Raw genomic sequence first — 21,831 nt, 5'->3', positions numbered from 1 at the left:
TAAAATATAATAGTCCCACACTTGATGCCATTACATCCATGGTTGTGATCCCTTTGGGATTCTAGTTGGACATCTGTTACACTCACTGAATGAATAGCACCTGGTGGAAAACAATGCATTTTATTAAAACTGAAGCAAGGAAAAATATAAACTGGTGTGGTTTGGGGAGTCAAAAGAAGTTAAAGAGAGCTACCACTCTCAACTTTTGCTTATTTTTGAGCTGGAAATTGCCATTCTGGTCAGATGAGACAGTGTAACCATCCGTAAGATCATAAGTAACACATATCAGTGCAGTGCAGAACTACATAGCTTAAACAGCTCCTCTGGCAGCTTGTTGGTGGTGACTTTTAATTTGAAAATGGCATTGAAAGGGTGAAGCAGTACTTTCTGAAATTGCTCCAGCTCAGATTTCAAGAACTTGACCCAGTCCTTGGTGAGAAAGTAGTTTGGTTCTAGGTATCCAGATCCCAGGCACCTCTATGGCATGTAGCAAACGCAGAGCAACTGAAAGAATTGCCCTCAGTAAGAAATCTTAATAAAATCTTAGTGCAGAAAGGCTAAAACTGTTTAAAAAGATGAGCAATCAAATTTAAATAATTCTCACTTTTTTTTTTTCCCTCCCAATTTTCACCAGGGGTTGGATCAGAAGAGAATCTGACCTAGGCAGTTAATTCCATGACATGATCAAGTAGCAGTTTGGGGTATCTTCTTCCTTCTTACCTGAATTCAGGATCCCAGGCTGTTTGCTTCACACTTTTGTCCTTTTAACATGGGTTTCAATGCTGTCACACATTTGCCTCCTCAACCTATACCTCTAACTCTCTTCCCAGATCGTTTTTTCCCCAACATGTCTATTTTTTAGCCCTGCCCTTAGCCTTTCCACCACTAGTTTTATCCTTGATTTGGCTTTCAATCATCCTCTTTCTGTTTCACCTCAATTTTGTAATTTATCTTTTGTTTTTAGGGTTCTGGGGGATGATCAAGCGGTTTAGAACTATTTTTTTTCAAGAGCTAATGGACCTGGCTCACTTCACAGTGGACCCTATAGAGTTCATGAAAGTCTGAGGAAAAAAATGGCATTGTATCGATATATCCTGGCAGCTTATTACAGTATTCCCCCATTCATCACTTGCGTGGTGTCTGAAAGGAATGTGTTGTAACCTTCTCTTAAAGCAGCTGAAAGACCAGAATAATTTTCCTTTGATAAAGGGTTTCTGTTTCTGAACCATGAAGAAAATTCTGCCTCTTTTTCAAGCTTGGCACTTACTTTCTCATATTTGGGCACTTACACTGAGCACAGGGCAATACATAAAAAGCTGTTTGTCAGTTCAGATTCATTTTGACATATGTGTTGGCATGATATGGATATGTTTAAATACATGTTCTACTCTTTTACAGGGAACACCAGATAGACCAGTGGCAGCCTGTCCAGCTCTGCAGTGTTAGAACTGATTTCATATCTGACATAAAAGAACTGTTTGAGCTTAATCAAAATTAAACACAGTTCTCTAATTTCTTGCTGCTGAAGCTACAAGTAGAAATGATCATAGATTTTTATTTTGAAATATAGCTGAGCTTAAGGCACAACTAAATCTTGAGCTGTAGACTCAGTTTTCTCAATCTCATGTACTGGGACTTGTTCTTTACACAAATAAATGTATTCCAGACATGAATATGGATATGCACAGAGTGCATCAGGATTTATGTTTCTGGCTAGAAATAAAAGTAATGTTATTGTTAAAGACACCAATTTCCACCTGTTTATTTTTGTATTTCTTGTTTATTGTTCTTTCTCACAAGGCTTTGCACCCTGGACAGTGCTAACTTCTGATAGTTATGCTTTTTAGTATTTTCTTTTTGGTCTTGGGACTGTTTTACCATTTGATTATATTTCACCAAGGAAATCATGCAGGATATACTATTTACTGAAAACAACTTGCCAAGATACAGAGAAAGAATTGCTTTGACGAGGATTCTCTGAGCAGGATAAAAAGAAAAAGAATAGTTGGAGGTCTTTGGTGCTTGGGGAGATGCATGTATTTCATAAAATTAATTGATCCCAATCTGTCCAAGGCTTTTTTCATGCTGGAATAGTATGTAAGAAAATCTAGACAACACAATACAGCATTATATTATGCTTGTTAGGATCCTGGCTCCTTGAGGAGCATGTATACCCTTCCTCAGTTCCTTCTGACCTTCATAAAGCACTGAAGATGCTCAGAGTCCTTCCTGGGACAGTCAGACTCTCCCAAGATGAGAGGGGAATACCCATAAGTCCTCTGCAAGGGTAGTGTCACCTTCCTATGCAAAAACAACCCTTGGAACAAATTCAATTTTTTACAGTCAGTAGCTGAAATGCCATGTCTTATGGAAAACTATAGATCTTCCAGTGTTATTAATATCCTACCTTTGGGACATACACACGTTGACCTCTATTCCCAAAATGTATCTTTGAGTGCTGGAAGTATTTTGTACAGAATATAAGGCAAATATTTTTGCACAAAAATTATTGTATCTGATGGAAGAAGGATAATTCAGACATTCAAAATAATTTCCAGAGGCAGGTGCACTTTGTAGTGTCAAAACATTGAAGTTCTTGATGCTTAACAAGATAGTGACAAATTTCATGGCCACTGACCTCTGTTTCTGGAAGAAGCTACTGATATCTTATATCTGTCTTTCCAATTTTTTTCTTCTCCTACTGCCCAATGTTAAAATGCACCAGTCTTTCAAAGGTTCATTCAACATCAGACCTCTTCAATGATTTTTCAAGCTGGTAACCCAAAATAGGAACCCTAGGCATGCCAAAAATACACAATGCATTGCAAGCATATTTAGAAGTCAAATGTGAGTTGAAAAGAGGAGGTGCATTGAGATTTCTGCTATATAACAGCAGAGACTTTATTGCAGTGGCAGTGCTGGAGTAGCCCCTCATCTGTAGTTTCAGGCCAGCGTGTGCTGGTGTGCACAAAGCGCTGCATGCTGCACCAGTGGCAGTTTCTTTGGGGGTGGAAGTGCAGTTTGTTTGCATATGCTTTGTTAGTTGATGCAATTGCTGCTTTGCTGCCTTTTCATCTCAGGGGTGCTGCATGTGGTGCTCTGGAAAGCAGCCCTGTGCCAGTGGGAAGGCTCAGACACCCAACCAAATTGCAAAACTGACAAGAAAGAGGGAAATTTTCTTAGGGACCCAGTAGGGTCTGAATGGAGTTAATATAACTCAAGATGTCACTGAAAGTTGCTGGACTGGGCTGTGGCTGGGATTTGTTCTTCAATGCTCAAAAAACTGTGTTCTCATTTTCCTGTCTGTGGCTATTCCAGAATCAGTGGGGTTGCTGTGCATCTAGAAAGAGTATTTGCCTTCCACCTGGGCATCAGATATAGAAAGAGAGTAGTCAGCATATCTAATGCTCAGGGACATAAGAGCAAGTGCTTCCCCTACAGGATCAGCCCCCAAAGCTCCCTCAAATGGAAGAGAGTTTTCCATGAACATGTAAGCCTAGAATATTCAGACTGCAGCAAAATGGAGAATTGTGACTATGGAAAGAAAGGAATACACTAAGTGCTACAGTGCTTTGAGGCAAAGCCCTGAGCTATCAGTGATTTGTTCTGTGCCAAGGATGTGGTATTTGCTGTATCTGGCATGTGCAGTTCCTCAGAGCTTAAATATGAAACATGGCTCTGTTTCTTTTCCCCCATATTTTCAGTGTATAACACAGATGCACTTTGACTCCAACCTCTCTAACAACAAGGTGCAATGGAAATAGGAGATAATTTTTTTTTTCAAAATATGCTGTTTTCATTGATTGGAAGGGGCTAGATCAAGCTCTGCTAAGGGGGAAAATGACCCAAAGCATAGCTGGGTTAATAACTAGAAAGCTTTAAAGTCAAGAACGCTGTGTTCTGCAAGATTTGGTGGCACTGCAGGTGGGTAGTATGTGTGGAAAGTATGAAAGGTGACAGCTGGACAGTAAATTCATGCAGCTGAGGAGTTTCTTTGTTTTCTGCTTGAATAGCATTTGGCTCAGTGGCATTTTGGTCTGTGACTGGGCTCATCATACACATAAATGGACTGCTTTCTTTTTGGCCCTGAAGGGAACAGGCATGTGTTTGTGCTGTATATATTATCTGAGCAGATTCAGACACAGCATCACACTGTCACATCCAGGACAACTTCAGGTCAGAGCAGGGTTTCAACCAGCGCCTTCCAAGTAGTTTTTGGTGATTTTGTGATCTAGCTGTGTTTTGATGCCCAGGGACAAAGGAGCCAGCTGGCAAAGGTCCTCATCCACAGCCTCTCAAAATCTATTTTAATGGGCTTCAGGGAGATTTGAATTAAGGTTTTTAGGCTGAAGTTTCCATCACTTGGTGCCAGTAATTGGGTCAGTTACTCCAAAGTGTTCAGTACTTATGATTCTTGTGGTTCATGTTCATATTTTCCAGAGAGCCCAAAGACCTGTTACATTTAAGCTACTGGAAGACCAGTCACAAATGTGCTGTTTGCATCTCAGGGATGCAGCACTCTTAATTGTTCATCCTCCACATATGCTTCAGAAAATATTGATAATGAGAAAATGTTCTGTGGTACTGATAAATACTGCTTTCACAATAGATCTGATACATTTCTCAGGAGAGCAGAAACAATTAGAGAAGTTATGCATACTGAATTTTCTTTCCTCTTTCCTACCTGTTTGCTGTTAGTAAACAGAAAGCTACCAATTTCCTTTGCACTCTGGCATGCTAGAAATTAATGGAGTAAATGCACATGCTGTTTTACTTTGCCAGAGACTGGCTTATACAACAGATTTTTACTCTGTAAGACAGATTTTGCTGTATTTGTGTTTTTTTTCAACTCCCCCTGAGGAGTATTAACTCAAAGCAATCACAAGACACCCATCCTTGCTTGCTGCTTCTTGAACTGCTGTATCCTCTTCTTTGCTTCTTGCTTTTCTATTTGAAGCTTTTTTTATTCTTTTTTTTTTCTTGAGGAGGGAACAGCAGCAACCAAAAACATAAAGGGTATCTCCTTTCCTAAAATAATAACTATTTGATGTGAGAAAACAAACCCATAGAACACTTCTGTTCACATAGGATTTACTTTCAACAACTGTGTTCTTTCTACCCAAATGAAGATAGGTCGAGAGCTCTGTGAAGTACAGTGCTGGAAAAGGAAGACATGCACACGCTTGGAAAATGCTGAGCTGCTTGTGAAGCTAGAGACACTGCATGTTTATGACTTGGTTTTCTAAGCAATCTCCAGAGCTTGAACGGATTTACAGTGATATTTTAACAAGGCTGCTGGCATCCATCACTAGCTTTCACTTACTGAGAAAGCTAAAAGATGGAAGAATGTAATTATTTCCTCATAAGCTAAGTGCTAGTGGCTGATTGTCACGAGAACTTTGATGCTTTAAACTTCTTCATCTTCTGAAGGCAAACAGGTAAGTCTCACAGGCTTCTCTTCCCGTGCTCGTTTTGCTGGGGGTGCAGGGGCTTGCAGGGGACCGGTGTAGAAGGGAAATACGTTTGATATGAAGGCAAGCTGTTCGTCTCTGGATTTTAAACAAGCAGTATAGCACATTGTCATTTTCTGTCTGTCGGGTTACAAAGCCATTACCTAACAATAGCTATTCTTTCTTTCCATAGCCAAGATATAAATCTCACTCCAAATTAATCCCTAACTTTTATACATTTAACACTATTGAAAGATAATGTGTATATCAACCATCTGTGCATACTGAAATATCCATTTCTAAATCTCTTTCAGTTGTCCTATAATTACTTCTAGATGGATTACTGTGGTTAAAATAATTTTATTTCATATGAAAAATGAAATAATATGTATAGGATTGTACTTTCTAAAAATGATTTTTGTTGAACAGTTTTTCCCTGAAAACAGGATTTCCTGATCTGAGCTCTTTGGGCAGCTTACTTTTCAGATGAGGTCTGCATTATTGTAGAAATACTGTGGTAAACAAGGGGTTTCCTCTCTTGCAAGTGGGAATCTAACAGCATCAAAAATAGATATTTCTTTCCCATTCACCCTTGAAAGAACACTTATTCTCTTTGAGTAATGGCATTGCTGTGCCTCTAGAGGTGAGGCTTCCTATCTGAAGACTTTTAACATAAAAGCCCTTATTACCATTTACGGAAAGAAAAAAGACCCTTTGACCATAAATAGGTTTTGTCTTAATTAAGTTTTTTTGTCCTCTGAGAACATTTGCTACATTATGTATTATTAGTATTGAAGGGCAAAAATTTTACACAGTTCTCTAAGATTTTTGTTTATAAGAATGACTATCAGAGAAGGAAGAATTTTGAGTTAAAATAATTATTTATACTTCTTGTTTGCTTGTATTAAAATATGGTTGTTTACAGAAAGAATTCATTTAGGGTCCATTTCCAATCTGGCTATGATAATTGAAGCAAATCCTGCTGGCAGACACAATTATAAATAAACTTCTAAGAATAATTAGAAGTGTAATTAAGAGAAGACTGAGTTATTATCACTTTCTCCTCTGTATAATAATTCTGCATAAAAACATGAGAAATGGCTCTCATTAAAATCTCACAGCTGAGAAATCCACAGAAGGGAGTGAGACATTAAAACAAAGCATTCAAGATGTGCAAATACTGTGATTAATTAATTAAACAGAGACCAGCTCCAAGGAAAAGCCTGAAAGCAATTGGGATATTTAAGAAACAGATATATCATAAAGAGTTAACATGTTCAGGTTGGTTTTGATTTGTCTTGTTTTGCTGGTTGTTTGTTTGTTTGTTTGGGTTTTTTTAAGAGGAGGTAGCTCAGAGTACCTTGTGGATCTATATTTGTGTATTTTGCTGGTGTCATTTAACTCTGTGGATTCCTTCTGAACACCAGGACCATATTCATCAGTAAAGCTTTAAAAATACCAATCAATGGAGTATTTAGGAAGGATTTAAAAGAGCCTGGCAGAGGATTGCTGATGGAGATTTTTTTCCCCACCAGCTATGGGGTATTCTCTGTTAAACTTTGAGACTTTCTGAGCTGTTCCAAGTGATTTTTCACCAGAAGGATGCTTACAAAGACACTTCTGCCATTGGTGAAAAGAAAACCAAACCGGCTGCTGAGTCTTCTGTGAAGCAAAGAATGAGCAGGCATTTGAGAGGTTTTGCCAGTCAGAATACTGGTATTCTGGAGTTCAGCTGTATTCAGAATAGAAATGCCAGCAGCTGCTTAAATCTGGCTTCTGTCACATTCCTCAAGGTGTGTTTATTCAAATGCTGTGCAGTATCATGGCAATACCCATACAGTATACTTTGGAGTATTGAATAATGTTTAGGACTACTTTGGCTGCTATGCAATGTTAATTCTAGCAGCATCCTGTGTAGTAATTAAGAGGTTTAGGTGTGAATCATATCAATATTCAGGTTATGTTATTTTTCTTAATGCTTAAGAAAAGTAAGAAGGAAAGAAAGAAATATTCAGGTTATGTTGCTTTTCTTAATGCTTAAGAAAAGTAAGGAGAAGTTAATCCATGAAAGAAAACCCCTACCTCTTTTGCTAAAGAGAAAAAAAAAAAAAAAAAAAAAAACCAAAAAAATCCACCAAAACCAAACAAACAATAAAGAAAAAGAAGAAAGGGGAAAAAAGAAGGAAAAAAAAAAAAAAGAGGAGAGAAAGAGAGAATTTTTTGTTCTATGGTATTAAATAGTAATGTCATGTAATACACACCCAAAAGCTTAACAGAACTGTAGTAAGACTAATTTAGCTCATGTCTGTCTAATCCTTCATTAGCATACTATTATTTTTTTTGCCCAGTGGGTATATTGTCTGTTGAGAAATAATGTGAATATTTATTAAGCAGTAATAACTGTTGCTGCTTGAGAGCTTTTTTGCCACGTGTGAACATGCTTATCTAGAGAAGAATTTCAGGCAGATGATCGCCCTTGGGATTCATGAATTCATGCATGTGCTATCTTACTACACGGCTCTACAGCAAGATTACTGTTTTTCTGAGATTCCACTTTGAGCACAGACACTGCAAACACATCATCACCTCTCAGAACACAGTACAGGTCTTCTGGAGCGGTTCAATGTGAGCACAGAACTTGTTCATTTCAGCAGCTTTCAAGGGGCAAGGCTGCCTCTGTTTGGTGCAACAGGCTAAGCAGTTTCTGCCTGAGACTGGAGTAGTCTACTAAGAACACAGCTCAGTCATCTTCCCATAGAAATCAGGGAGCGTCTTTCTACCTGTTTCAGAGGATTAGGATAAAACTCTGTATTTTGACATCTAACTTGCGTTCAATATCAATGATTTCCCCCCAGAAATACAACTGCCACTGCATATTGCATGTACAAAATGGAAGTCTAGATCAAGATAACAGTTTTTAAATGGGTTGAAATCACTAATTTATATTTCATTTGTATGCTAAGTTAATTTCAAAACATATTTTCTTTTCCTAAAGAAACAAAGACTCTTAGTGTATATATTTTCTGCAATGAAAATGGCTGTGGTAATAGCCAGGTAGTCACATTTTTTGTGCATACATTTTTCATACAGCAGTATTGAAATGTTATTTTTAGAGCTAGGGTGATGTAAGCAAGCAGTGCTATATTACTGGTACATAACAAATTTAAACTGAAGCTAACTCTGCAATGAACAAAAATTAGTACTGCAATCGATTCTACTCGCTACACTGATGTGAATTAAGGGTGATTTCATCGAAATCAGTGAATGTAAGAGGTTTACTTTTCCTTAAATGAAATACAAGTCAGATCCACTAATATTTATTTCACACTAGCTTATGAAAGTATTAACAAACCCAACAATTATCAAACACAAGCTGTAGACTTTTATCATTCTTTAGTTGGCAGATAAGTTGGCACATGAGTCATAGTAAAGCAGAATTTATTTAAAAAGAAAGAGAATAACAAATTATAAATGTTTGTCATTTTACTGGCTTTATTTACCATTTGCTTACCACATACTATTTTCTTAGTGTTGTAAGTTTCTGACAACTATGGTATCCTAGTCTGATTTGCATTGATGGAAAACAGAAGAGACCAGTTGCCATATAGAATATGGAAAATAATTATTACACTAATAATATATTTAAAATATGTTAAAAATAGGGTTTAGGAATGCTAAATATTCTGCAGATAGACAGAACTATATGTACATCCTCTGTCATACTTTGGATTTTTTTTTTTAATAAAGGTCTATTTCTTATGGTTAGATTTTTCAAATAATTGCTGATGACCTGGAAATACACTCACTGAAGCTCAGACTCTCTTGCATGTATTATGGCATTTAAACTAAAAAGGCAAGAAATCAATTCAGTTGTTTGTGCTGTAATTGACCGAATAGCAAATGTGACACAGGATATTGAAAGGTCAAAATGAGAAACATGCCCAGAACACTTATTTGAAAATAATTTTCACCAGTTTTTAATAAAAAATTAGTTAATAATTGAATTATACATTTTATTTCATATGTGAACTAGTTTTCATTATCTGGGCACATCTTTGCATTTCTGTTAAAAATTACTGTATCTATTACACACAATACTGCATTTAAAAATCTAATTCACTTCTCAAATCACAGATTCTGGAAAGGTGTGGCTTGGAAGGAATAAAATGATGGTCTTCATAGTATTAAGTTATGATTGTGATGAAGGCTAATGTTTTGGCAAGCAAGCTGTTTCATCTGCTTTCAGTGTCTGGACCATCCTGTGGCAGGCAGCTGGGTCAGCTGGGGAGGAGGCTTCCCGTGTCACTTGGTGGCCTCTGCACTGTGCTGTGGAAGGCACCTGCTGCTCACAGGCACTGCAGAAGCAGCCTGAGCACACAAAGAGCAAGGCTGGTGCACCTCTGCTTCCAGCTCTCTGGTCTTCCTTGCTCCTGGCTTGCAGGGAGAATTCCCAAGAGATTTTTCTGCTTCAAATTCTTAAATGTCTGACAGTCTGTGCCCCCATCTCCCAAATCGCCAGGGGCCTCTGCTGTGATTCAGGGTAGAGGAGAGTAATTGCCCAGCACAGTAAGGAACCCATCCACCCTGACTGCCCCCTGTCCCTGCAGCACAGACATCCACTCATTCCAGAGAAAAGCACTGTTTCCCTAGCCTCAGCCACCACTTCGTGCTCAATTGCCTTTTTCAAATGCCATCTTTCCACTTGGCCCTTACCTACGCTCTGGACTAGAAAACATTGACAGAAGTGTCTTTTTTCTTCCCATTTGTCTCCCTGGGGACTTTCTGTCACTATCAGGTCCTGGCAATAGAGTCTAAGATCAGAAATGCACTTCTGCCCAAGCCGGTGCCAAGGCTTGTTTCACGTCCCCGTTACTTTGGTGCCCAGGTTCTGCAATGGGGGTCCTGTCTGGATCAAGGGCTTTACCATGGACAGTGCTGCCAGGTTTTGATGGGACACCAGCTGTACCATTCCCTTAGGGAATGAGGGCTGACTTGGTCCTAGCTTGCTCTGGTCCTTAGGCTCACAGGACATCTATTTTCTCACAGAGGATAACGCTACTATTGAAAGGATATAAAGGTGGGAAGAGAAAAGACACATAAAAAATGGAACAGGCATAGAACATATGCATTAGTCAGCTTTTTCAATGAATAATAAAAAGCATTTTTATGAGATTAAATTCAAGTCTTGTGTAAGTGAAAGAGGGATACTGTACTTGCTTCCTGTTTGATACTGAATTTTATCTAAGCAGCCTTGCATTCTCTAAAAAAAAAACATTAAAAAGTTGCATAAATGTTGACATCTCCAAACCTACCTCTCCTAATTTTTTTTAATAATCTGATAGCTCCTTCTTACACACTAGTTTGCTTCATTTTGAAATCACCTGTTGTTGACTTGCTTTCTTTCTATGGTTGTTTTGTTTTATTGTTTTGCCCTTCAAAATGCCCTTCCCTAAAATTTCTAATGATATTTTCTCCACTACAAAGAACTTCAACACTGTTTGATATTCTGCCTTGTAAAAATAAAGTACAAAACAAAGCACATTAAAATATTAATACTTTGTTGTCACACTTTTTAAAGATTGTACTGTTGGGGATAAAAACAGGCACCAGCATGAATGTAAAGGAGTAATAGTGGAAAGATAAAACAACAACAACTTATCATGCTGAAAGAAATCTTTCTTTATTGTGTGTTTGGTGAAATCCATTCATATAGACTTAGTAATTCCTTTGCAAGAATTTGTGAAATCTCTCCACCTCTCTTTGTTCCCTTAGTCTAAATGTTCCCATATTTCTCTGGATGTTGTACTTGGGGGATAAAGAATTCCCAGTATATACTCATATCAATAAACATATTGGATGAACTGAATATATTCTGTAATCTGCTTCATACAGCAGTTCTGCTAACAGGATCTCGTGGTTTCCTGAGCTCTTAAGATATGTGAAGCATCTGGCTTTGCTAAGAAAATGCGGCTAAACTGTAGATCTTTCTTTATAAAGCATGAAAGCAGTGTGATGCAGCTAAACTACTGCCAGAAAAGTAACTCTCTTCCTTATGATAACCTGTCCCTCTTCACAAAGACCTGGTGTTTGCCACTTAGATATAGCTTGGAGATTTTCAAGGGGAGAATTCGGTAATTCTGCTCTGTGACTGCTAGCTAAGGCAGTTCTCAGGGCCTTGCCCTTTAACTTATCCTATCACCATAACAGAATTAAGAGCTGATCTAGCTCAGATCTTTGACAGTAATCATGCGTGAGCAGTTTGGCCAAGATCTAATGTTGTACTTACTGCCAGGTCACAGGGAAAGAAATCTTGAGGTCTTTTCATTTCTTACATCTTACCTGTGCAACAGAAAGACAGCTTAGTCAGTGCTGAACAAATGCCATGATCTGACTAAGGATTTATACACCACAGGGGAAATGTCCTCTTTCAGACACTGTGGTGTTTTGGGGAGTTCTTTCAGGCTCTAGAGCTACAGAAGACAGTGGAAGCCTTGCCACAAATTGCAGGGGTCAGGCCCTGCTCAGAGTCCATCCCCTTGGCATCAACCTTGCAGAAATCCTCTGTGTTGCTCCTACTGGGCCATCAGTAAAGGCACTCTAGGAAAATCCCCTTTGAGCCAGCTCCAGTTACTCAGTTATCCCATCTCTTTTGTGGATCAAAACTAAATGGCCTCTTTGCTGCTCTTCCCTGGAACTTAAATGTATCAGTTAAAGCAATTACAAGGTTTTGTCAGAGGCATCCCTTTTGTATCAAAACCAGTGTCAAAGATGCCTAGGCAATTCCTCTGCATGGTGGTTCTGGTTTAGAGTGCACCCTTTCAGCCAGACAAGTGTCTGCTCTGCCTGAAGTTCAACATGATAAAGAGGTCAGGAATAAGCAATAGTTACTGTCACTGCAGGGACAGAGCTTAAGTGGCCACGTGTTCAACTAGAAACTCACGTAAGATTGGAGCAAATGGCATGAAGCTGTGTCAGAGGAGGTTTAGATTGGATATTAGGAAGTTCTTCACCCAGAGGGTGGTTGGGCACTGGAACAGGATCCCCAGAAGAGTGGTCACAGCATCAGCCTGACAGAGTTCAAGAAGCATTTGGACAAGGTTCTCAGGCACATGGTGGGGTTATTGAGGATGTCCTGTTCAGGGCCAGGAGTTTGATGATCCCTGTGGGTGCCTTCCTATTCAGGATATTCTATGTTTCTGTGATAACCATGGGACTTTCTTGTCATTTTAACATCTTGCAGATGATTTTTGCTTTTCATAAGGCGGCTGCACCACCCTGATTCACCTACCTGTCAACACAGCTGGCTGGGTTTCTCGTGGCTACCAGCCCCGCTGGCCCAGGCACCCCAAGCAGGGTGGCAGAGGGGCACTGCTGTCAGTGTGAGGTCAGGCTGCTCTCCTGGCTCCTGCCAGTGCAGCGCAGGCTGGGGGAGTCCCAGCTCCTCCCTGCTGCCCTGCTGAGGGCTTCTTCCTTGCAAAGCTTCCCTGCAGGAGAGGAGAGGAGAGGAGAGGAGAGGAGAGGAGAGGAGAGGAGAGGAGAGGAGAGGAGAGGAGAGGAGAGGAGAGGAGAGGAGAGGAGAGGAGAGGAGAGGAGAGGGAGACCATCCCCTCTCTCTGCTGTTGCTGCTGCTGGAGCTGTGCTGGAACCGGAGCCGTCGATGTGGCTCCCCAGAGTTAGTTGCTCAGCAACCAGAATCAATTAATATGCTTTGCAGAAAGTGCAGGGAAAGCCCGAGCTGCTGTCAGCGAGCAGGCAGGAGGCTGAGGGTGACTCAGGATCCCACTCCTGCCTGACACCCATTTGGTCCCACCCCATCTTCTCCAAACACTCTGTTAGCCACCGTTCTTTTTCCCCTTTCTCCTTCCCCACGGTACTTAATGCGTGTGTCCAAATTCTTCAGGCAAAGTACCTCGTTGCTCAAGAAGCCTCCTGCTTCAAGGCTTTTGCTTTTAGATCTGATTTGTATTTTTTGTTTTTTTTTCAGATTTTCTTCAACACTTTTCTAGAAATTCTAATATTCATGTTCTTTGGAAAGGGAAAGGGATAGCTGGTTTTTGTCAGATGGTTTTAAAGATGCCTCAGGATGAAAAGGGTTGTTTGGTAGTACACAGTTGAGCAGCAGCAATGAAAATGCATCATGTGTAAATTGGGAAAGTTTTTGCCTCTTCCTTTGTTACAAATGATCAGCACTGCATATATGAGACCAAAGAGGTAGTACTGATTGTTGTGAAACACATAGATAATAGAGTAAATGAGGGGGTGTTGTGGGATTTTTGTATCTTCTCTGTTCGCTGTAGTAATTTCAGGGCTTTGGTAAAGTATTATTTTCTTTTTTTCTTTCTTTCTTTCTTTTATTTTCTTTGGAGTCCCTCTGATGACACCGCGAATCTGGGAATGAAGAACTTCTTAGAGCTGATTGGAAATGGCATTGCGGAGCTGAAACTTAACTGGAGGAAATCTATCTCCTGAAGAAGAAAATATAATGCACTGTAAGGATCTGTCTTCTGGTGAAAAATTCAAGCCTAGAGAAAACTTGTCCGCTTTGTTAGGAAGAATGGGTTGGACAATTTTCTTCAATTCCAAAGGATATCTGAATGCCATGCTGAGCTTAATCTCTGCAGCATGCTCTGTGCTTCTCATCTCTTCCTGATGCACTGCATGGTAAGGCCTTTTTCCTTCCTTTTAATAATAACTATCTTTCTGATGTGGTGAGAGGTATGAAGAAATAGCAATAGTGAAATGAAAATTGAAAAGATGTACAAACGTAACACAAGAATGTTTGCTTGCATGGTTGTTTTCAGGAGCAAGTGTCCTGATTACTGCAGCAGCTTTGTAAGATCATTTCTGTCTTTCTCCCTTGCATTGTGACAGTGTGTATGTGCATGTGTGTGTTTGTGCACACCTGCGCTGTCATTTGCACTTGGACTGGAACATCTGCAGCTGCACTGTACATATTTCTATGCTAAAGAGGATGTTTAGGAATTCGTTTTGACATTTCTCTCTCTTTTTCCCTCCCTCCCTCCATTCCCCTCCTCCTGCCTCCTCCTTCTCTCTCTCTGTCTGTTTCTCTGGGGTCGTGGTTCTGTACCTTCCCTGCACCTCAGTCGTGCACTGACCACTAGAAGGCAAAAATCGGAGGTAAAAGAAATCCTATATCAATGCAAGAATGAGTAATATTATTTTATTAAATGAAAGCTACAGAAAGGTTTTGAATGTCTGCAATACTGGCAGGTACAAAAATTTATTCTATTTTGTTTCCATGGGAAACAACTACCAAGTGCAGATTTGGATGCTGTGTTTTAGAAACAGTGGGAGAGAGATCCTCTTACACGAGTCAGAAAGCTGAAAATGTGAATTATTAGCCAGGTCATAAAATAAACAAATCCAGTATGTGATGTTCTCACATCAAGTAACTTTTGCTGTGTATTACAGGAGTGTTTAGAATTATTAGAAATACTTTCAGTGGGCATTGCAAGATATTTTTTGTCTATTAGCTGTAATGTGTTTTTTTCCTGGATGAAAGGTGCTAGGGGAGAGCAAGGAGATGTAACTACCTGTCTTAGAAATACCTAGGGTCATTGTCAAGAAATTGCTTAGTAGATCAGGAATTACACAATTAATAAACTGAGATGGAAGAACAGATTTCTTTTCCAGGAAGAAATGGTTTATTTGGGTGTCTGTTTCAGAAATTAGGGTAGAACTAAAAGCTGTATAGTGGTGATGTGAAACATGTTACGCATCCTGGTCGATCACTGAGTTTGGAAAGTTGAGTGGTTCTTGAGTAAACTGTGGTAAGGGCTTGCCTCCACTCTGAGGGCAGCCCCTTGGAAATCTGACTGCTTCTATGGAGCTGGAAAAAGATCAGGAGCAGGTTTGTGTGGCAGCTGTCATGAACTGTGCAGCTGGGTATGGAGATGACATGTTCCTGGCAGCAGGTTTTCGGGATGGGAAGGATAAATAAAGCCAAATCACAAAAGCCAGGCCACAGCAGGACTGAAGAACAAGAATCAGAATTTAAATACCATTCAAAAGATGTTATTTTGTGGTAGCTCCCAATAAATCTCCTCCCTGTATGATGGAGGACTCCATAAGGCACTTTTTAAAGAGAGAATGGCAATGCAACTTCTTCAAATCACTGCAGCAGGAGGAAGCACAGATGAAAAAACACATTGTAGTGTGACAATATTTCAACAGGGTTCAGAGGAATCAGCCTTGATTTTAGGAGTAAAGGTTCAAAACACATATACTTGTGCATTGAAGCAGAATTTTTGTGTATTTTACTATCTAAAATGTGTGACTAGTGTAAGAACCAATAAAGCAAAACTAAGGAAGAACAACACAACTCATAAATGTCATCTTCACTGTCAGAAAGAATCTCTTACTTGCAGAAGTCAACTCTCTCTCCTCTCTCTCTCCCCTCAACTCTCTATGTGAACAAGGACTGCATCCTAAATTCAAGTTGCCCATTGCAAACCTCTCTTCACATCAGCAGTTCAATCAGTGGAACGACTTGCATGAATATTATTGTTTAACCCTAGCTGGAAGCTAAACACTGCAGGGCTGCTTGCTCACTCCACCCTGGTGGGACAGGAGAGAGAACCAGAAAAGTAAAAGTGAGAAAGCTCATGGGTGAGACAAAGACTCTTTAGTAGGTAAAGCAAATGCCACACACACTCAAGCAAAGCAAAACAAGGAATTCATTCACCACTTCCCATGGGCAGGCAGGTGTTCGGTCACCTCTAGGAGAGCCAGGCTCCATTGTGGCTAATGGTTACTTGGGAAGAAAAATGCCATAATTTTGAACATTCCTTCTCCCCTTTTCCTTTGTCTTTCCCCTGTTTTATATGCTGTTTTACGTGTTTTATATGACACCATATAGTACAGAATATCCCTTGGGTCAGCTGGGGTCACCTGTACCAGCTATGTTCCCTTCTAATTCCTTGTGCAGCCCCAGCCCAGTCTCTGGAGGGGTGGGATGAAAGGCACCAAAGGCCTTTGAACTGTTGAAGCTCTGCTCAGCAAGAGCTAAAACATCTCTGTATTGTGAAGATGTTTCTAGCACCAAACATAGCCTCATACCAATTACTAGAAAGAAAACTCTCTCTTCCATGTGCTAAACCCAGCACATTCTCTATTCCTTATTCTGCACCATTTACATCCTGTTCAGGTACCACACAATCCAATACGTCCTCATTAACCACCGCCCCTTCCCCTCTTTATATATAACATGCAGATATCACTCCCTTAGTCTATGGACCCCCCCCCCCCTTGTGAAATATCTAGAAATGTCCACAAAATCTCTGTTGAGTTCCTTTAGTCCATGACTTTGGGCTCCATCTCTTACAGTGGTCACTCAAAATGGGAGAGGCCAAAACTAGCACAGTGAGTAAGAACTACTCATGTGGATAAATTCTAAAAGGTTTTGTAAGACCAGGCTCTTTGATTGTCATGGCAACAGAGTTATTAGGCTTCAGGCATAATTTGGATTTCCCTTCTAAATAAATTAATTTTTCTTTTTACCTATGCAAATCTTTTGCCTTGTAATTAGAGCAAGAAAAATAGGTTAATTGCATTCTTAAAGATCATGCAACTGTACATATTCATTGTTAGAGAAAAATTATCAGAGTATGCAAAAATTTACCTTTATTAGTGGCCTCCAAAATGAAACAAAGTGCATTCTTATTGGAAACATTCATTGCCTTATTATTTTTCTGACAATATTAACATTGCTACTGGGTATTGTCAATTTTTCCAGGAATCCATCCTGGGTTCATTTGAAACATCACTGATATTACAAAATACTCTCTATTATTAGGTTCAAGGATACTTACCCAGCTTTTTACTACATTAAATATGTTCAATTTTTTAGTTTATACATGATGTTTAGCTCTTTAGTTGATCCAGGAACATTTATCTTTACAGTATGGAAACACAGTATGAAATCATAATTATAGTAAACTTCCTACAGAATATAGATATATATTGAAATAGGAAGGAAAAAATCATCTGGGTTTCATTTCTCTGTGCAATTTTGCATGCTTATAAATGTCTATATTATTAGGCTATATATTACATAACAAGCAATATTTAATTAATTGTCATTTGTAAAGAACAGTTCCTTTTTAAATAGGATTTTTATTCCACAAGGTTATGTGTTACAGTAGAAAGAAAAATATTTAAAAAACAAGCATAGCAGCTCAATATGTATCCAGTACACTAATGCAATAATAGGTTCATTTGTTTATTTTATCCCTGTAATATGCATCGTGAGAATAGTGGATTCTTTTCTAAAGAGTGTGTATTTTGAGAGAAGAGGGTTTGCATGATATTCTTTAGCATAAATGACTGCCCATGATTTGCTGTGACTTAAGACACTTTAATGACATTTTAAATAATTTAAAAACTTGCTCAATAGCTGCATTTGGCTTTCTCTGTCAATTCTAAAGCAAGTAAAATTAGTAATTTCCTTTTCTTTTAAGATGCTGAAAGTAAAGTTTTGATGCTGAGAACACCTGTATTTCATTTTAGTGCATTGGACTATTTCTTTTGATAAACAGTATGAGTTAAAGCTTGAACCATCTGCATTGTCAGGGAAGTTATACTGAGCAGTGGAAATATTTTCCACACCTGCAGCAACTATTTCTAGTCAAGAAAAATGTGGCATATAAGCAGTCCCTCTATTCCTGAATGCCTTCAGCTGTCTTGATTCCAGATCCAGCAGAAACCTGATTTTTGAAACCCCTGCAAAAAACTCAAAACAAATCCCAAATGAAACTTGAAGTTTTGTCATTTAAGTGCAAATGTCCACAGAAAGAATGTTTCTTGGTCAAGGGATTTCTATAGATCGGCATTTGTGTTTTACATAGACCAGGATCAAAAATTGAATTTTTTTTTTAAATGAGAAGTTCCAAAAATCAGTATGTTTGGAAATGCTGATGTCAAAATGACACAAGATTTCATTTTTACATTTTTAATCAGACTTCCATTTGTTACAAGAAATTGTACTGATATCTGTTTATCTGTTTTTCTCAGTGAAATTTTGCAGCATCTTTTTGTTTTAACAGGAAAGTGTTTTGTTGTGATTTTTTTTCACTAGATCTTTTATAGCTGTCCCAATATTTATTGTCTCTCACAAGTCATTCCTTTTACTGGAAGCTTTCTGAAGGGTCATCTCTAGCACTACATATTGCCTAGCCCCATGTTACTGACACTGAGCAGCAGTTCTCACCAGGCCTATGGTAGAACATAACCTCTGATGGTGATTCCCTCCTTTAATTCTTCTTGTGTCTTCAACAAAAATCAGGCCTCTATTTTCCTGAGTTTTACAGATACCAGAAGTAGTGCTTTTTTACTACAAAAGCCTTCAAGAGGCCTTCAAAAGGCATGCAGGAAAGAGTAGAATTAATCTAGTATTAATGTCCTTATTAAATAGATAAGGAAGGGAGCAACAAAGAAACTGCCCAAAGCTATACAGGCAAGGGAAGAGTTCGGAATTGAACCCAAACGTCCTTATTCTTAGTTCATCACTGCCCCTGCAAGGTTGGTCTTCATTTTGTTCATTTCTTTGCTTAATGGCTTATATTTGGACTTTTAAGTTAATACTAGCTGAAGTATCAAATGTGAAAGGAAATTACTGATGCATACTTCCTTTCCAGTCTGACACAGTTGTTCTAAAAATTCTCTTTTCTCTCCTGAGCCATTCTGTTTGAATGTAACCATTAATTATGTAATTGCTTTGCTACACAGGCGAAGTAGATCCTATATTAAACAGAAAGTTACTGAATATAAACATCCTAAACCTGCCATACAGGTTCTGGGGGATGTACATATGTACCTGTTTATGCTGTCAGGGTTTAGGGACATCTGTGGTTGTCCCTATGGATTTAGGACCATGATGCAATGGTTTTGAAGGCTTTCGGTAAATTAATCAAATTTCAACAGAGAGGAAAATCCAGTTTAAAAGACTGATGATTTCCTGTCAAGAATCCACACAGGTCATTATGAATCCAGCAGTTGTGGGAAAAAGAGCTGAAAGAGAGAATATGATACCTAACAGTGATTATTATTATTATTAACCGTGGTATGCCTCTTCTGTCCAAGGTAATCTTCCCATTTGTATCCTCTTTATGAGAAACGAAAAGATGGTTTGCATGGAAAGTACTTAGTTGCTAAAATTACATCTCAAGCTGGGGGGAAAAGAAATCTGACTTATCCTAATACAAACTCAGAAATTTTTTCTGCATGTCAAGAAGGAAAAATAGCTTTTTGCAAATATGCCAGAGTTTTGGAATGAGTTCTGCAGAAGAATATCCCAGAAATCTGCTTCACATCAGTCTATTTGTGCAGCTCCAGGTGTTAAATGCCTCTGGATGCTGACAAGCACAGGACTTGCCCAATTACCCAGTGACATATTTATGTAGAAGAATATGAAAGTCTGATTAAAAACAGTACTTTACTGGAAATCTCATTTCACTTTGGTTTTATTCCTGCAAAATGTTAAGAAGAGAACTTAAAATGGACCTTACTGCACCAAGTATAATCTTATATTTTTTATGACATAAACTTTTTGCAGGCTTATAATGGAAAAATATTAGAAAGGAATGCTTTTGTCAATACATACTCCACTGTAGTAAGGAATTACATAACTTGCTTCAAAATAATGTTCTCCAGTGCACAGAGCTCAGCAGCCAGGAGGATCACCTGCACTCTAATTTCATCCACAACGATGGTGCAGAGGGTCATCTTCAGCCTACCTCTGCCTGCCATACTAAACTAGACCTAATGTTACCTGTAAGTATCATAAAAGAAGTTCTGAAAGTCTTTTCTACCTAAGCTGGCAAATTTTGCCATGGAACCTTGGACATTAGAGTACATAAAGATATTTAAGTTCAAGCACATGCTGGTGCTTAAGAACTTAACATATCACATGGCCTCTACTTATTTTTTAAGCCAGAATGAGTAAGGTATCCAAATACCTTTGAGGATCTGACCATGGGATTTATGATATTTTTTTTATTTCCCACAACATTAGGAGTCAGGAAAGTAAATCTAATTATTGTAGTTGGGTAATTATTGAACTTTGACAGGTAAAATGGTTTTTATTTTGCTGAGAAATATTGGAGAACAGCTGAAGTCCATCAATATAAATAATAAAATAAAGAATGAATTTCATTTATTGTAAGAGCCTCAGAGGATATTAATGCAGTCCACATTCTTAATTTCTGAATTCTGAAAATTTGTTATTTATCATTTTATGCAGATGTCTTTAGATACTGAAAAGCAACACTTTCTCGTCCATGTGAAACAGTGATACATTTGATGAGTCAAAATTTATTTTGACCCATCCCAAAACTTAGCAATACTGTCTGCAAAGTGAGATTTTACTGAACTAAGTTAAGAATACCAGAAAATTTCCTTTAAGAAAGACAAGCCTAATATTTGAAAACAAAACCACATAACTTTTTGACTGGGAAATCTGATGACAAGACTGGCTAAGGGCTGTGAGTTGGAATTCCTTTTTTTACCTTGCATCTAAACAAAACACTGGGTAAAAGGTTTTTCTGTTCAGGTGTTCATAGTAAATGTAACTTTTCCCTGAATACAGAAGTACTACAAAATACTTAGCAGAGGAAGCTAGGATTTCAGAAAGGCTTTTAAAGAATTCTTGAAAGTGGCTCTTAATGGATGACCACAATGGGCCCTAGGATAGTATTGTTTCTGTGCTGCTGAACACAGTACTTGTCCTCTATATGTATTAATGAAAGCTAGAAAACAAACCTTTCTATAAGGAAGATTTTCAGTAATGTCATACCCATTTGGTTTGGGGTCCTGTGACCTCATTCCATAGCAAATGGAAGGTTACACCAAAATGCCCTGAAGCCTGGCACAGCTGGATGAGTTCTAAAAACACTGCTTTAAAATGTATGACAATCTACACTGTACCTGCTCCTCTGGAGCCATTCTGAGGTGTTGTTGGCTCAACATAAAGGTAATGGCATCTTTGACATTACTTAATGTCAGCATGTTTTACTGTGTCATTTCACTGGGACCACCCTGACTGAGTAAGGTGATGTACCTCATTGCATGATTTTAATATCATGAGCACTTTAGAGGAGATTGAGGAAGGGCTGGTCTATTACTTCTGTTCCTAATCGTTATGCCACAAATTCTGCATCTCTTCATGTGCTTTCAGAAGGATTTTTAAGGGATCACTCTTGTCTTTCCATTTATTTGTTAGCCCCACCCTGAAAACCATGCAATGGATGTTTATTGTTAAAGGGTCCCAAGTATCTGCTCCATTCCTCACTGAATTTTAGTAAACTAGTAGAAGACCACAAATCACATCTACAATGCTTCAAAAGGGGAGATAGATCAAAAGCAT

General features: G+C 38.7%; 1 protein-coding gene across 8 annotated transcripts in view; it reads left to right on the top strand.

The window, feature by feature from the left end:
• Window positions 1–21,831, top strand: part of LOC128808808 (protein TUNAR) — a 160,219-nt gene that overhangs the window by 117,707 nt on the left and 20,681 nt on the right. For 5 of the 8 annotated variants that reach the window (XM_053980363.1, XM_053980362.1, XM_053980367.1 and 2 more), the window contains one exon: window positions 13,817–14,111. In XM_053980363.1, coding sequence (XP_053836338.1) covers window positions 14,073–14,111 — 39 coding nt within the window. In that variant the 5' untranslated portion in view covers window positions 13,817–14,072. The other 3 variants (XM_053980366.1, XM_053980369.1, XM_053980368.1) reach the window with 3 other exon arrangements.

This window comes from Vidua macroura, chromosome 6 (genome assembly GCF_024509145.1).
Source record: "Vidua macroura isolate BioBank_ID:100142 chromosome 6, ASM2450914v1, whole genome shotgun sequence".
Taxonomy (NCBI): Eukaryota; Metazoa; Chordata; class Aves; order Passeriformes; family Viduidae; genus Vidua; species Vidua macroura.
This window is presented reverse-complemented; position numbering and strand designations above follow the sequence as displayed.